General features: G+C 34.0%; 1 protein-coding gene across 1 annotated transcript in view; it reads left to right on the top strand.

Annotated features, from left to right (window-relative positions):
• Positions 1-1,253: 1,253 nt before the first annotated feature.
• LOC107654288 (C-type lectin domain family 10 member A-like) overlaps positions 1,254-16,330 on the top strand; it is an 18,183-nt gene continuing 3,106 nt past the window's right edge. The window contains exons 1-10 of the mRNA XM_016441312.1: positions 1,254-1,326; positions 1,747-1,833; positions 2,258-2,353; positions 4,246-4,350; positions 4,470-4,565; positions 12,756-12,863; positions 14,291-14,383; positions 14,478-14,567; positions 14,646-14,744; positions 14,943-15,035. Coding sequence (XP_016296798.1) covers positions 1,254-1,326; positions 1,747-1,833; positions 2,258-2,353; positions 4,246-4,350; positions 4,470-4,565; positions 12,756-12,863; positions 14,291-14,383; positions 14,478-14,567; positions 14,646-14,744; positions 14,943-15,035 — 940 coding nt within the window. The remainder of the gene's footprint in view (positions 1,327-1,746; positions 1,834-2,257; positions 2,354-4,245; positions 4,351-4,469; positions 4,566-12,755; positions 12,864-14,290; positions 14,384-14,477; positions 14,568-14,645; positions 14,745-14,942; positions 15,036-16,330) is intronic.

Here is a 16,330-nt window from a genome sequence, read left to right as displayed (position 1 = left end):
ATACTCAGGTAGGCTGTGGCGTTTAAACAATGCTCAATTGGTACTAAGGGGCCCAAAGTGTGCCAAGAAAATATCCCCCACACCATTACACCACCACCACCAGCCTGAACCGTTGAGACAAGGCAGGATGGATCCATGCTTTCATGTTCTTTACGCCAAATTCTGACCCTACCATCTGAATGTCGCAGCAGAAATCGAGACTCATCAGACCAGGCAACGTTTTTCCAATCTTCTATTGTCCAATTTTGGTGAGCCTGTGCGAATTGTAGCCTCCGTTTCCTGTTCTTAGCTGACAGGAGCGGCACCCGGTGTGGTCTTCTGCTGCTGTAGCCCATCTGCTTCAGGGTTCGACGTGTTGTGCGTTCAGAGATGGTATTCTGCATACCTTGGTTGTAAGGAGTGGTTATTTGAGTTACTGTTGCCTTTCTATCGTCTCTAACCAGTCTGCCCATTCTCCTCTGACCTCTGACATCAACAAGGCATTTTCGTCCACACAACTTCCGCTCGCTGGATATTTTCTCTTTCTCGGACCATTCTCTGTAAACCCTAGAGATGGTTGTGCGTGAAAATCCCAGTAGATCAGCAGTTTTTGAAATACTCAGACCAGCCCGTCTGGCACCAACAACCATTCCGCGTTCAAAGTCACTTAAATCCCCATTCATTCTGATGCTCGGTTTGAACTTCAGCAAGTCGTCTTCACCACATCTAGATGCCTAAATGCATTGAGTTGCTGCCATGTGATTGGCTGATTAGCAATTTGTGTTACCAAGCAATTGAACAGGTGTACCTAATAAAGTGTCCGGTGAGTGTATATATATATATATATATGTATATATATATATCAAAATGACAAACTAGATCCATGGAGTGGGGCACATTTTGGGGGGAATTTTATTATTATTATTATTATTATTTTTGTATTATTATGTTTTTTTTTGTTGTAATTAACAGATAATCTTTAGCTAATGCATGATGTTAAGTAGACCTAACCATCATTTTACCTCTCATGAAGAAAACGGAATAAAAAAGATACAATTTTTTTATAGACATTTTCCTATCAGTGTCTCAGTAACAGAATACCTAGAATCCTCCCAGTTCCCTAAATATCAGAATGTGGAAGTGAATGTACCTTTCGTTTAATTTAAGGAACATGATTGCATAATGGATTATTGTATAAGGGAGGTGTTCTTTCGATTTTTCATTGAAAGAAGCAAGTGACTGCATATTTTACTACCATTTCACGGTCTCAGAAAATGGTAATGGATTGCTCTGAAGAATACATTAAAATGGAGATGGAATGTGAACCAAAGAAATCATTTCGGAGAGGTTTGAAAGATTTATAAAATCACATTCTATTTGATACAGAAAGAAACTCTTTGAGAAATAGAGAAACTAACTTGAATCTTAAGGCATTAAACTAATTGGACTTTTACAGTTTAAGTCCTGCAATTACATTTTTTAATGTCTTGACACCTTTTTAAATTATCACTACAAAAGCAACTTTTATATCTGGAATGTAATTGAAATCGAGAATGCCATTTAGCAACATTTTTCTTCCATCAGCTTCAATTATTGATCACATTCATGTGCTTATTAATGTTTTGTGCTGATACATGTATCATTAGTACTTTTGCTTATACGCTGTGCTTGTAATATTACTCTAAACTCTTTTAAAGTATTAAAGTCTAAGGAGGAGAAGAAATGAACAACATAAATGAATCAAGGGTATGTTTTTGTTCTCTGCAGGTATTCCATGCAGGAGTCAAACTGGCATCCTTGTGCTTCTAGGAACAGTCTGCATGATTATTTTTATGGTCTTGACTTCTGTCATCTGTGAGTGGATTAAAATATTATGTTATAATATTATTTTTTATTATTATGATAAGAAACTTTTATATTTATATTTTGTGCTATACATTTTTTTTCACCATTTTTCATAGTTGTCCAGTAGTATCACCAATTAATTTTTAAAATATTACAAATATTAAATATATTCTCTCTATTAATATGATATTATAAAGCTGTTTAATCATACAAAAAAATATTGTTTTGTTTTAAAATAGATTTAGAGTGTTACAGTGTTCTAAAAACTGCTCAGTTAACTAATTAACCAGTAACTGTAATATGAATCTTGTTCTTAGCTATTAACCGAGTTTACATAACCTCCAATGAAAATCAGAGATTTGCATTACCACATGAAGAGAAGCTGGAAATTGTCAGTTTGCTTGCTTGTCTATCTGTTTACTTTGGTTCAAAGATTCCCATCAAGAACGAAAGTTCTCGATGCTGGAGAGTTGGATGAAAAGCCATACTTCTGATCTAACCTCAGTCAAATCTGATTTTCAGAACACAGGTGGGAACTTCATCATCATTGTCACAGATCAGTTTTGGTGACGGACTTTTAATGAACAACTGCTTTTGATAGGAGGTGATCTAGAAAAGAAGGCTGCTGAGCTGCAGAACTTAGTGTTCAGCCTGAGTTCATATTTCAACACGTCTGGATCAAGTAACCCAGAGACCAGAGGTTGGTGTCTTGCCTTGTTTTATTTTGTGACAGATCGCAAGACCATTTAATTGAATTAAAAACAATTATTTGCATGCAAGAATAATATAATAATTAATGATTTTTTTTTTTGTTGGTAATATTTTGATCATAAATTAACCATAAAGTTTCAACATAACACTTTTCAAATGTCCTCCATGAAAAATGTCACATTTCTAATGCTTGTTTGGGGGAAAATATTTAATGCAATGAATTTTTGCATGATTCAAGTTTCTGACTCTGATAGAAAAGTCAATCTCAACAGAGCATGATGGCTAACTATCCCTTTCCTCTTTGACTTCTGACCCTGAAAATAGTCTAAGATATGATATGTGCATAAAAAGCGTTGATTGTTTCCTTATTGTCTGTCTCTTTGACTCTATATGCATAAGAAATGCAAATAAAGAAGTTGTCTAATATTGAGACCCTGATGACCGCTCTTGGCTCGTCACTTATTTGATACAGAAAGAAACTCTTTGAGAAATAGAGAAACTAACTTGAATCTTAAGGCATTAAACTAATTGGACTTTTACAGTTTAAGTCCTGCAATTACATTTTTTTATGTCTTGACACCTTTTTAAATTATCACTACAAAAGCAACTTTTATATCTGGAATGTAATTGAAATCGAGAATGCCATTTAGCAACATTTTTCTTCCATCAGCTTCAATTATTGATCACATTCATGTGCTTATTAATGTTTTGTGCTGATACATGTATCATTAGTACTTTTGCTTATACGCAGTGCTTGTAATATTACTCTAAACTCTTTTAAAGTATTAAAGTCTAAGGAGGAGAAGAAATGAACAACATAAATGAATCAAGGGTATGTTTTTGTTCTCTGCAGGTATTCCATGCAGGAGTCAAACTGGCATCCTTGTGCTTCTAGGAACAGTCTGCATGATTATTTTTATGGTCTTGACTTCTGTCATCTGTGAGTGGATTAAAATATTATGTTATAATATTATTTTTTATTATTATGATAAGAAACTTTTATATTTATATTTTGTGCTATACATTTTTTTTCACCATTTTTCATAGTTGTCCAGTAGTATCACCAATTAATTTTTAAAATATTACAAATATTAAATATATTCTCTCTATTAATATGATATTATAAAGCTGTTTAATCATACAAAAAAATATTGTTTTGTTTTAAAATAGATTTAGAGTGTTACAGTGTTCTAAAAACTGCTCAGTTAACTAATTAACCAGTAACTGTAATATGAATCTTGTTCTTAGCTATTAACCGAGTTTACATAACCTCCAATGAAAATCAGAGATTTGCATTACCACATGAAGAGAAGCTGGAAATTGTCAGTTTGCTTGCTTGTCTATCTGTTTACTTTGGTTCAAAGATTCCCATCAAGAACGAAAGTTCTCGATGCTGGAGAGTTGGATGAAAAGCCATACTTCTGATCTAACCTCAGTCAAATCTGATTTTCAGAACACAGGTGGGAACTTCATCATCATTGTCACAGATCAGTTTTGGTGACGGACTTTTAATGAACAACTGCTTTTGATAGGAGGTGATCTAGAAAAGAAGGCTGCTGAGCTGCAGAACTTAGAGTTCAGCCTGAGTTCATATTTCAACACGTCTGAATAAACTGACAGAAACCCTGAAAATAGTCTAAGATATGATATGTGCATAAAAAGCGTTGATTGTTTCCTTATTGTCTGTCTCTTTGACTCTATATGCATAAGAAATGCAAATAAAGAAGTTGTCTAATATTGAGACCCTGATGACCGCTCTTGGCTCGTCACTGAGTTCACTCGCATCCAAACAAGAAGAAAACCTACAAAAGCTGGGTGAGCACTGGACGTACTTTTCAGCTTTGAATCCTCAAACATAAAACAACATTTCAAGGGTTTGAAGCTGTTTATTAACTGGCCTAATGATGAAACGTTCTCTCGTTTTTCTCCTTCAGAGCGCCAGCAGGATGTGTCACACACTGAAGTCAAGAGTTTGATGGACAGTTTGAGTTCTGCACTAGCGGCCCTCAGGAATAAACTGACAGAAGACAGTTTGATAACATCTATTGTTTCTCTACAGTCTATTCCACGCACACAACGGCTCTTGAGTAAGACCTAAAATGATATTAATTAAAATGAACTGAAATATTCATTTAAAATCCAAATGTTACTAAACATTTCATTTAAAAATTGTAAATATTCTACAGAATTACGTTTTTCCTAAATTAGAGGAAATCATGCTGATATATTGTTTTTTTCTTCAACTGAAGTGGACATGTCAAGCTCACTGTCGGACCTGAAGCATTCAGTAGGGTTACTGAGATCATCTCTTCAAACTCTTTCTTATAAACTATCATTTACAAGTGAGTACATTCTAAACCCAAGGTGCAATATTGCACTCAAATATAAGCGGCTTCTGTTTTAATGCAGAATAACCACTGTTATTTCACCTGGAGAGTTCATAATGAAGGTGCACAAGGCAGCGCAACAAGAATGATAGCTTCAGTTACAGTATTTGATGATGGTCAATATAAATGAGGAGAAGTATTGTGGGGGTAATATTCAGCACTATCTGGGTAGGATTAAATGTATTTAATCTGCTTAAGACAAAAAAATGTGTGTAGAAATAAAAAAAATAGGTCTCAGGGTGTGCAAAAAAATACTTAAAATCATACAACATCAGTAAAGTGAAATAAGAATTTATGAAACCACCTCATAGAGAAAACTAGTCCTGTCCAAATAGGGTTTATAGGAGAGGTTCACCAATATGAAAATTCAGTTGATTTCAATTAATTGTTCAATTAGTCATGTCCTCTTTTAATTTTTTGGTATCACTTTACAATAAAGTGAAAAAGTGAAGTGAAGTGAGTGTGAAAAAGTGAATAAGGTTCATTAGTTAACATGAACTAAGAATGAACAATAATTCTACAGCATTTATTAATCTTAGTTAATGTTAATTTCAACATTGACTATAATGCATTATTAAAATCAAAAGTTGTGCTTGTTAACATTAGTTGATGCACTGTGAATTAACAGGAACTAACAATGAACGACTGTATTTTCATTAACTAACATTAACAAAGATGAATAAATACTGTATGTACTGCTCATTGTTCTTTCATGTTAGTTAATAACTAACATTAACTAATGGAACCTTATAGTAAAGTGTTACCAATTTTGTTTTTACTGTGATGTTTTGATTAAATGTATTGCATGACTGAGTAAAAAACAATAATGTATGTCTTTCACGCAACACCACTTTGCACTCTTTGTTTCTCTCGCTTACATAGACTTACTTACACCAGGATGTACTGAATCTGATTGGATCCCGTTCAGAAACAGCTGTTACCTGTTCTCACATGACACAATGAACTGGACCAAAGCAAAGGATTACTGTGAAGAGAAGGGTGCGTTACTCTTAAAAATAGAAGCTGGCTCTGAGAAGGAGTGGGTGCGTAACAGACACAAACACACCCTTTTCCCTTAAAACCTTCCATTCAGTCTTTCAGAGATTCTTAACAACTTTTATCTCCCTTTCTAGCAATTTGTTACCAATTTTGCCAAACCACATGACTACTGGGTGGGTCTAACGGACCAGAACACAGGCCAGTGGAGATGGGCAGATGACACTCCTTACACCATGAATAGAGAGTGAGTTGAATATAGAGAGAACTGGATATTTCGGTTCTGGATAATTGAGTCCGATTATTCAGAACTCACATTCATGACCAAATATAAACAGATCGACATGATCCATGATCATATACTACCATATACTAAGTGTTTACTATTTATTATCTAGATTTTGGTGGCCCGCCATAGTCTAATCTGTCCCACCACAGTTTCATAATGAACCAAAAATATTTTAAGAAGCCGATCAGTATATGGGATGATTAGGAGGCCATGATGATGGACAGAGGCCAATGGGATGGCCAGGATGCAGTATCCTGAATATCTTTGTCGTAGCATCCTTTCAGGGTTTAAGGGGATTTCCCACGGCTGGCATTAGTGCTGTTCAATGCATGGACTCAACAGCATTGTTTTTTTTTATGAGGTGAAAGGTCAACTTCAGCATTGACTGAAGGGTTTAAAGAGGACTTTTGCTTTCCGCCACCTACTGGCATAACAATGTAACTACACTGACTAGTGTTGATCGGTACTGCTGAAATATTATCATTATATAGTCAGTGGCATAAAGTGGTCTTAAAGGGTTACTCCACCCCAAAATGAAAATGTTGTCATTAATCACTTACCCTCATGTCGTTCCAAACCCGTAAAAGCTTCGTTCGTCTTCGGAACACAATTTAAGATATTTTGGATGAAAACCAGGAGGCTTGTGACTGTCCCATTGACTGCCAAGAAAATAACACTGTCAAGGTCCAGAAAAGTATGAAAGACATCGTCAGAATAGTCCATCTGCCATCAGTGGTTCAACCGTAACGTTATGAAGCGACGAGAATACTTTTTGTACGCGAAGAAAACAAAAATAACGATTATTCTCCAAAATGGCGCTACGGTGATGCGGAGAGACAAATTGTTGAGATGAAAAGAGACGAATTGTTGAATAAAGTCGTTATGTTTGTTTTCTTCGTGTACAAAAAGTATTCTCGTCGTTTCATAACGACAAAATTGTCATTTTGGGGTGGAGTATCCCTTTAAAATGACAATAATATTTTTTATCACGATTATTTCTGGGGAAATATATCACCCAACAAAAAGTAGTTATCGTGACAGGCCTACTGCAAGTAAAACAATATACTTATGAAATTATTTACATTGCATTTGTTTTACAATACATAGCCTACTACTTGTCTAAGGTATAATAATAATAATATAAAAGTATAATTATTAAGGTCGAAGTCAATTTATTTATATAGCACGAATAAACAAATAAACACATTAAAATATTATTATATTTTAATTGTTTGCCTTCTTAAAACAACAGTGTGAATGTAATGTTGACTGACACACTTTATCACAACTAAAAAGAGGTTTCAGTCAAGGTAAAAGTCAATGCAAAGAATTTTCACACTGAACATTTGTTTGAAGCTCTTTTTTTTCTTTTGTTTTTTCAAAGTCTGAACGTTTTGATTGATGCACTTAACTTTAAAATCTACAAACTTTTCTTGACAGAGGTCCTCCCACCATAGTCTCGCAGAACCCTGTGGGAAACACTGCTAGCATAATAAACAAACTATAAATGAATATGCAACAGATTTTAGTTTTTATTTTTGCAGACACTGGAGCCCTGGGCAGCCGGATGACTGGACCGAACACGGCCTGGGGGAAGGAGGAGAGGACTGTGGGCAAATTGCATATAATGGGATGCTTAATGATGCCCACTGCTCTACCAAAATGAAGTATATATGTGAAATGCAAAACTGAATAAAGAAAATTCTGAAAGCGCAGTGTAAATAGGCTTTGTTTTGACTGTATTGAGTTTTCGATGGTGTGTGAACTGTGTAAATTACAAATCACATTAATGATGTGTTTATCAGTGTTGTGGTGTAGTTACTAATATGACTAAATTAATATATCATTCTACAAATTAGCCTTTCTCGTTTAAACAGTAAACCAACAGTAAACAAATCAACAAGAACGTCTCAGGTTACTTATGTAACCATGGTTCCCTGAGTAGGGAACGAGACACTGCCTCCTCTAGGGGTTGCTATAGGGGCGCCTCGTCGTGACCCGTGTCTGAAGCATACATTGAAAAAACACCAACTCGTTGGCCGGCGACAGCCATGACGTCACTACCGGTGCGACTATAGTATAAATAGGCGCCGGGAGCACACATCATTCACTTCTTCGTCTGAAGTTTGCGTCCGCAGCATGGCAAGATGATGTGTGCTCCCGGCGCCTATTTATACTATAGTCGCACCGGTAGTGACGTCATGGCTGTCGCCGGCCAACGAGTTGGTGTTTTTTCAATGTATGCTTCAGACACTGGTCACAACGAGGCGTCCCCTCGATCGTGATCGTGAATTGGTAGGTTTTTGTTAAATGTGAGCCAAAATCATCACAATTAAAAGAACCAAAGACTTAAACTACTTCAGTCTGTGTGCACTGAATTTATTTAATACACGAGTTTCACAATTTGAGTTGAATTACTGAAATAAATGAGCTTTTCCACGACATTCTAATTTATTGAGATGCACCTGTATATTCACATAGCAAGGTTTTTTTATGTAATAGTTTTGCTTTATTCTAAGGTATCGAAATGTTCTCTGCCATTCGTGAATGTTGCCTAGGATGTGGTACATCACTCAGGTATTTTATCCCGGTAACAACAGCAACATTTAGTCATCTAATTAAACATTGTAATGTGCAACAAGAAATACAGACCACTCAATGACTAATTGATTATGTGTGCGCATGCGCAGTAGCCTCATATGCTCACGCTGCACACGCTTTAAAATAAACAAAATATTTTAATCAAAAACAGAGATCTTTGAGATCTCTGTGATCTAAAATGTTGATTTTGACATTTGACAAATTCCAAAAAATAACTTAATAAAACAGTATAGGCTACATAGATGTAATAGCTAGGACAAATACAACCATACGGCAAAATACATGTATTATTTACCAGTATATTTCTTGGATTTTTTTTTTTATATAATTTTAAATATGTATTTTGTCCTCCAAATATTTCAGTCTAAGAAATAAATTCACATAGGTCACCGTCACGATCTCCAGTTGAGGTGCCCATGAGCTCCTCTAGAGGGCACTCCATCTCAGACTTTGCCTTGCCCTGGATATACAGTAGTTGTTTGCTGGTGTTCGAACTTGCCTGTTTTGACCAAGATCTGTTTTAAAGGGGTCATATGATGCTATTTTAAAGATCATTATTTTGCATTATTGACACTATTTTCCTAATTAATGCTGTTCAGTTGCTTTGACACAATCTGTATTGTTAAAAGCGCTATATAAATAAAGGTGACTTGACTTGACTTGACATGTGGGGGCGTGTTAGAACGAGTCGTTTTAGGTAGGTGTGGCTGACTCTTAACTTTTATAAAGAATATCTCTTTGGATTTGAGTCCATAGAGATAGTCTTTGCAACTTTACAGATCTTCTTTATGCACCAAGAGCTTGTAACACTCCAAAGAGAAAGGAAAACTTGAAATCGCATCATATGACCCCTTTAATAAAGCTTGCATTTCTACAATTCCATTGTCACGGCCGTCCGTTACAGTCACATTTTCAAATTGTGTTTTTCTGTAACACATGAGAACATATACCACATTTTGATTAAAAAATAAATCAGCAAGGAACATACTTTATGTAAAACTACATAAATAAAATAATAATTAAGTCATTATAAAGCTTTGATAGGCTATTCCATCCATAGGCTACTGTAAGAAATCTTTTCTTTTCATTTTGAAACATATTTTGGTATGTGAAGGTTGAAACTAAATATATTTTCAACTTCAAAAATATATTTAATTGAGCTTCATTGTTTACAACATATATTTAAAATATGTTTTGCCAGAAATGTTTTTTAATTTAAATTTTTTTTAGGCTGTATAGGAAAACTTATGTTAAATGTTAAAAAGGTTAGTTGTGTGTTAGCTATTATGAAGTTGTGTCACTCAACTGAATAAATTAGAACTGAGGTGGTCTAGCAAACTGGGAACAAACGAGGCAAACAAACCATAGTGCTCTTGAGTGAAAAAAAAGATGAAAACACTGAGCAAGCAGTCGTTTAGCTGATGCGTTTATCCAGAATGACTTTGTTACAGGACCCCCATCTGAGGTGAAGTGCCTTGCATTGCTCCTTGTAATGAGGAACTGAAAGTGCTGTTATATACAATGCACAAAAATACCCTGTCATATGGTCATTTCAGTGGCGTTGTTTCGAAAGGGACTATTAATAAGGGAGGCGTTTTGGATCCTCACTATAGGAAGCAAGTAACTGCAAGAGCTGTTGTCATGATGCTATATCAGAAAAATGATAGTTCTGAAGAAATCATGAAAATGGACATGGAATATGAAAAGAGGACGACATTTCGCAAAGGTTTGCTAGATTTATGAAACTAAACTGTATTTGGTTCGGAATGAATCTACGTTTTTGTGTTATATATGAGAGAAAGAGAGATTTAGTTAGTTTTCCGGAACAAATATCGATACATTCTTAGATCTAGATATTTAAGTAAAATTACACAAGTGAACAAGTCTTGTTTTCTGAAAAGTGCATAAAAATTAAGTGACTTTGTTTAAAATAAGATCTATCAATGGGGGTAAGAAAAATAAACTTGTTTTCCATTTAAATTAAGTTTATTTCTTTTACCCCACTGGCAGATATTTTTTCTTATTTTAAGCATAAACTCATTTTAATATTTTTTTTTTTTTTCCAGAAAAAAGACTTAATATCTTAAGTCATTTTGTTTAGTAAATCTTGATTATCAATGGGGGTAAGAAAAATAAACTTGTTTTCCATTTAAATTAAGTTTATTTCTTTTACCCCACTGGCAGATATTTTTTCTTATTTTAAGCATAAACTCATTTTAATATATTTTTTTTTTTCCAGAAAAAATACTTAATATCTTAAGTCATTTTGTTTAGTAAATCTTGATTTAAAAATGTTAATATATTTTTACTGGAAAACAAGACAAAAATACTGAGAAAGGACATCATTTTTGCAGTGTTATGTCTGAGAACACTTTATAATCACTTCATTAATAAAAAATAAAAATGCATTATATAATGCTTAACAAAATAAACATTGAAATAGTTACAATTATTAAGAAACTTTGTTTATATTTGAATGTAAATTAACTACTGATCTGAACATAATGCTAATTAATGACTAATGTAATGTAAAGTCAATTCAATTTTATTTGTATACTCCTCAAGCAGGCACGTATTTAATTAAATTTCCTTATGTCAAACATTATATATTTGCAATAATAGTCATGTTAATAAACATTCCTGACCATATTGCATATGAGTATATTACTTTAAAGGCTAATGCAAATTTGTCACAAAAATTTGGCACAAATGTCACATTTTCTAGTGAAAGAATTGTAAATTTCTCGTGGTGTGTTGTTTTTTGCAGATCGATGTAGCAGACAAACTGGCATCCTCCTAATTCTAGGAGTTTGCATGATTGTTTTCATGACCATGACTTTTGTCATCTGTGAGTGGATTAAACAACATACAATCTTTATGTGTCATGATATAAATATTATAATAAGTGAGCTGTAATGCAAAAAAAAGGAAACTGGAAACTGTAATTGAAAAAAGTATTTGCAGAGTATTTATACATAATGGTAATGTTATGCTGGTATACATACTGCCTTTATATTAAGCTGATTAGACAAAATCTTTGTTTTCGCTCATAGTTTCGCATCAACAAAGAAAATTCTCGATGCTGGAGAGCTGGATGAACAGTCAGAGTTTAAATCTAACTTCAGTCAAACCTGATCTTCAGAACACAGGTGAGAACTTAAAACAATACTTCACACAAAAATGATAATTAGCTGAAAACATACTCATCCTCAGATCATCCAAGATGCAGATTTAAGAAATGCAGCATTGCATCACTTGCTCACCAATGGATCCTCTGCAGTGAATGGGTGCCGTCAGAATGAGAGTCCAAACAAGTGATGTAATGCTAAATTTCTCCAAATCTGTTCAGAAACAAACTCATCTACATCTTTCATTTTTGGGTGAAGTATTCCTTAGATCCCTTTTTTTCTAAGCAATACATACTCATATTTGAACATGCATATCTTCAGATCAAGCAATAACTAGTGATTAGTTTCTTGTCTTTGCCCATTTGTGCTCCTTAACTTCAGAAAAAAAAGTATGATATTAATTTGTATGTCTCTATCACTTTATACAACATAAGAAGTGCAAGAAAAGTCCAATATTGAAACCTTGATGATCAATCTTGCCTCTTCATTGAGTTCAATCATTTTTGTAGGAAAACCTACAAAAGCTGGGTGATTATGTACCTTTAAATCTTCCAAAACCAACACATGAATATGAGCTGTCTAAATAAATCATTTCTTCACAGAGCGTCAGGATGTGTTATACACGGAAGTGAAGAGTTTGATGCTCGGTTTGAGTTCTGCAGTATCAGCGCTGACATCCAAACTAAATGACGCAGGTCTGCAAATCTTTTCATTTCAAGGAAATGAGACAACCACAAGAAATCATTTTAAGAGCAATCTCTTTGAACATATATATTCTTCATTGTTTATCAATCTAATATGATTTTTTTCCCTTCACAGTTGGCAAGCAGGACCAGAAACAGACTGAAACAAAAAAATTATTAGACAGTTTGAGCTCATCTGTTACTTCTCTACAGTCTGATCAACAAAAGAAGCAGCGTGACTTTGGTAAGACAGAAACCTAAAATGAATATACATGTTCTATTATTTTATTTTTTTTATTATTATTTCTGCACCCAGGAAACTTAAGGAAAGTAATAAGTCATAAAAATTTCTAAAGTGAACATATAATTCATCTGGAAGCATGTGAGCTCAGAAAGCTAAATCTTAAATTGGGCCGCATTCAAATCTCAGCATTATTATCTTATTAGAGACATGTGTGAATATAATTCCAAGGAATTTCAATTTCAAGGAATGATACAAATGTGAAAAATATTCATATTTAATTTCAGAGAAGTAAGTGCAAAAAGTATAAAGGGAATTTGGTCATTTTAATTTTTTACATTACTTAATTACATGAACTAACAATGAACAATACTTCAAAAGCATTTATTCATCTTAGCAAATATCAATATTTGTGACCCTGGACCACAAAACCAGTCATAAGGGTCAATTTTTTGAAATTGAGATTTATACATCATCTGAAAGCTGAATAAATCTACCATTTGTTATGATAGGACAATATTTGGTCGAGATACAACTATTTGAAAATCTGGAATCTGAGGGTGCAAAAAAATCTAAATATTGAGAAAATCATCTTTAAAGTTATCCAAATGAAGTTCTTAGCAATGCATATTACTAATCAAAAATGAAGTTTTGATATATTTACAGTAGGAAATTTACAAAATATGTACTTACTTTACTTAATGTCCTAATGATTTTTTGCATAAAAGAAAAATCGATAATTTTGACCCATACAATGTTTTTTTGACTATTGCTACAAATATACCTACACTCTTAAAAATAAAGGTGCTTCACGATGCCATAGAAGAACCTTTTTGTCTAAATGGTTCCATAAAGAACCTTTAACATCTGAAGAACCTTTCTGTTTCACAAAAGGTTCTTTGTGGCAAAAGAAGGTTCTTCAGATTATAAAAAGGTAAGAAAGAGATGGTTCTTTAAAGAACCTTTGACTGAATGGTTCTTTGTGGAACCAAAAATGGTTCTTCTATGGCATCGCTTGAAGAACCTTTTTAAGCACCTTTATTTTTAAGAGTGTACAGCGACTTAAGACTGCTTTTGTGCTCCAGAGTCACATTTACTAATGCATCTTTAAGATCTGTTAACATTAATTAGTGCACTGTGAACTAATATTAATATGAACATATATATATATATATATACTGTATATATTTACTCATTATTTCATGTTGGTTATGCAATAACTAATGTGAAAAAATGAGACCTTATTGTAACGTTTTAGGAATACAGTATCCAAAATTGTTATGAGGAGATGTTGATTATACCCTTATATATGTTTTATGTATGTTATATATGTCTTTTTTCCATATTTTCTCATTTATCAAGCCTTTATTGCTCTGCACACAATGATCTTATTAATATACCGTATTTATGGCTTTTGTCTCGTGTTGAAGAGTCTCTGTCGAGCTCACTGAGGGACTTGAAGAGTTCAGTTTCAGATCTCACTTCTTCTGTTGCATCTATTTCTTCTCGACTATCCGTCAACAGTGAGTAAAACCTTACATTACACGTGCAATACAGCACTCGATTCAATAACAGTCCAGTAAATGCAACATCTTCCCACAAACTTCTTGTTCACAGTGCAGGATGTGTCGCAAAGTGACATAAAGAGTTTGATGAACAGCTTGAGTTCTGCAGTGTCAGCGCTGACGGCGCAGCTGAATGATGCAGGTGTGGAAATCTTTCAATAACATCACATAAATATTACTATCTGTGGATTTTTAAACTGCAGTCCTTTTTCCCTCCCAGTTAACAAGCAGGACCAGAAACAGAGTGAAACAGAAAGATCACTGGACAGTTTGAAGGCATCTATAGAGTCTGATCAACAAAACAAACAACGTGACTTCGGTAAAAGCATTATTATAAGCTATTGAGATAGAAGCATTAATACATACAAATCTGCACAGAATAATAGAATGTCATATAATAATTGTATTATGCACTTCTATAATTGCTCCTAGTGAAAAGAAAAATCACTATAAACTCCTATGCGCACAGTGACCTTGCTGATACTGTCTAATTTACGGCTTTTGTCTCGTGTTGAAGAGTCTCTGTCGAGCTCACTGAGGGACCTGAAGAGTTCAGTTTCAAATCTCACTTCTTCTGTCGCATCTATTTCTCCTCAACTATCAGTCAACAGTGAGTAAACCTTACATTATATGCGCAATATAGCACTCGATTCCATAACTCTACAATCAGGGTGTGAATTATAGAGTGAAGTGGTTTGAACCCCTCCAAAGGACATCAAAGTGAAAGTATTTAGTCAATATTTTTCATAAGACATGCTTCAATAGTTCTATTTGAATGAAACAAGTCTTAAAGGAATAGTTCACCCAAAAATGAAAATTTGCTGAACATTTACTCACTCTCAGGCCATCCAAGATTAGGATGAGTTAGTTTCTTCATCAGATTTGGAGAAATGTACCATTGCATCACTTGCTCAGCAATGGATGCTCTGCAGTGAATGGGTGCCGTCAGAATGAGAGTCCAAACAGCTGATAAAAACATCACAATAATCCACAAGTAATCCACACCACTCCAGTCCATCAATTAACACCTTCTGAAGTGAAAAGCTGCGTGTTTTTAAGAAACAAATCCATCAAGATGTCTTTGACTTTAAACTGTCGCTTTTAGTCAAAATACGAGTCCTCAATCTATAATATTGCTTTCTATCCAGAAATATGCACAGATCAAGCACCGTTTACAAGCATAAACAGTCTAAAACTGTTAAAAATATATGTTGGAGGATTTTGATGTGAGAGACAACAGGAGATGGACTTTTTCACTAGAGGAAGAGTTATTATGGATTATGGACTTGTATTTTACACAGAGGCAATGGTTTGAAGTTAAAAAGTCTTAACGATGGATTTGTTTCTCACAAACATGCAGCTTTTCACTTCAGAAGGTGTTAACTGATGGACTGGAGGGGTATGGATTACTTGTGGATTATTGTGATGTTTTTATCAGCTGTTATCTTTGTGCTTTTGTAAAAAAAGCCTTAAAGCAGCACTATGTAACTTTTTCTGTCTTCAAAATTTGCAAAATGTATATAATGAGCGAGTACATCATGAATTCATCTTCCAAACCGCGTTTTTTTCTTATTCCGAATCACTATGGTACACTTATAATAAGTACTTATATTTGGACTATTGTAGTAGGGCTGCCACTAACGATTATTTTTATTTCGATTAATCTATCGACTAATCTATCGATTAATCGGTTAATCTAAGCGATTAATTTCCCACATAAAAATTGCAACAACAATTTTACTTAAGAATATTTTATTAAACTATATTTTATTAAACCAAATTAAATCTAAATTTCTATGAAATCCTCTTTTTAAAGCAAAAGTAAAGTGCAACAGAGTGCAAGAAGCAAGTGTCCATCTCATAGTCCAAATCACTGAAATCAAAGTTCAGTATTATAGTGTAAGA

Source organism: Sinocyclocheilus anshuiensis, unplaced genomic scaffold (assembly GCF_001515605.1).
Source record: "Sinocyclocheilus anshuiensis isolate Anshui unplaced genomic scaffold, SAMN03320099.WGS_v1.1 scaffold163, whole genome shotgun sequence".
In the NCBI taxonomy this organism is placed as follows: Eukaryota; Metazoa; Chordata; class Actinopteri; order Cypriniformes; family Cyprinidae; genus Sinocyclocheilus; species Sinocyclocheilus anshuiensis.
Note: the sequence above shows the minus strand (reverse complement) of the source record. Positions and strands in the feature narration are given on the sequence as shown.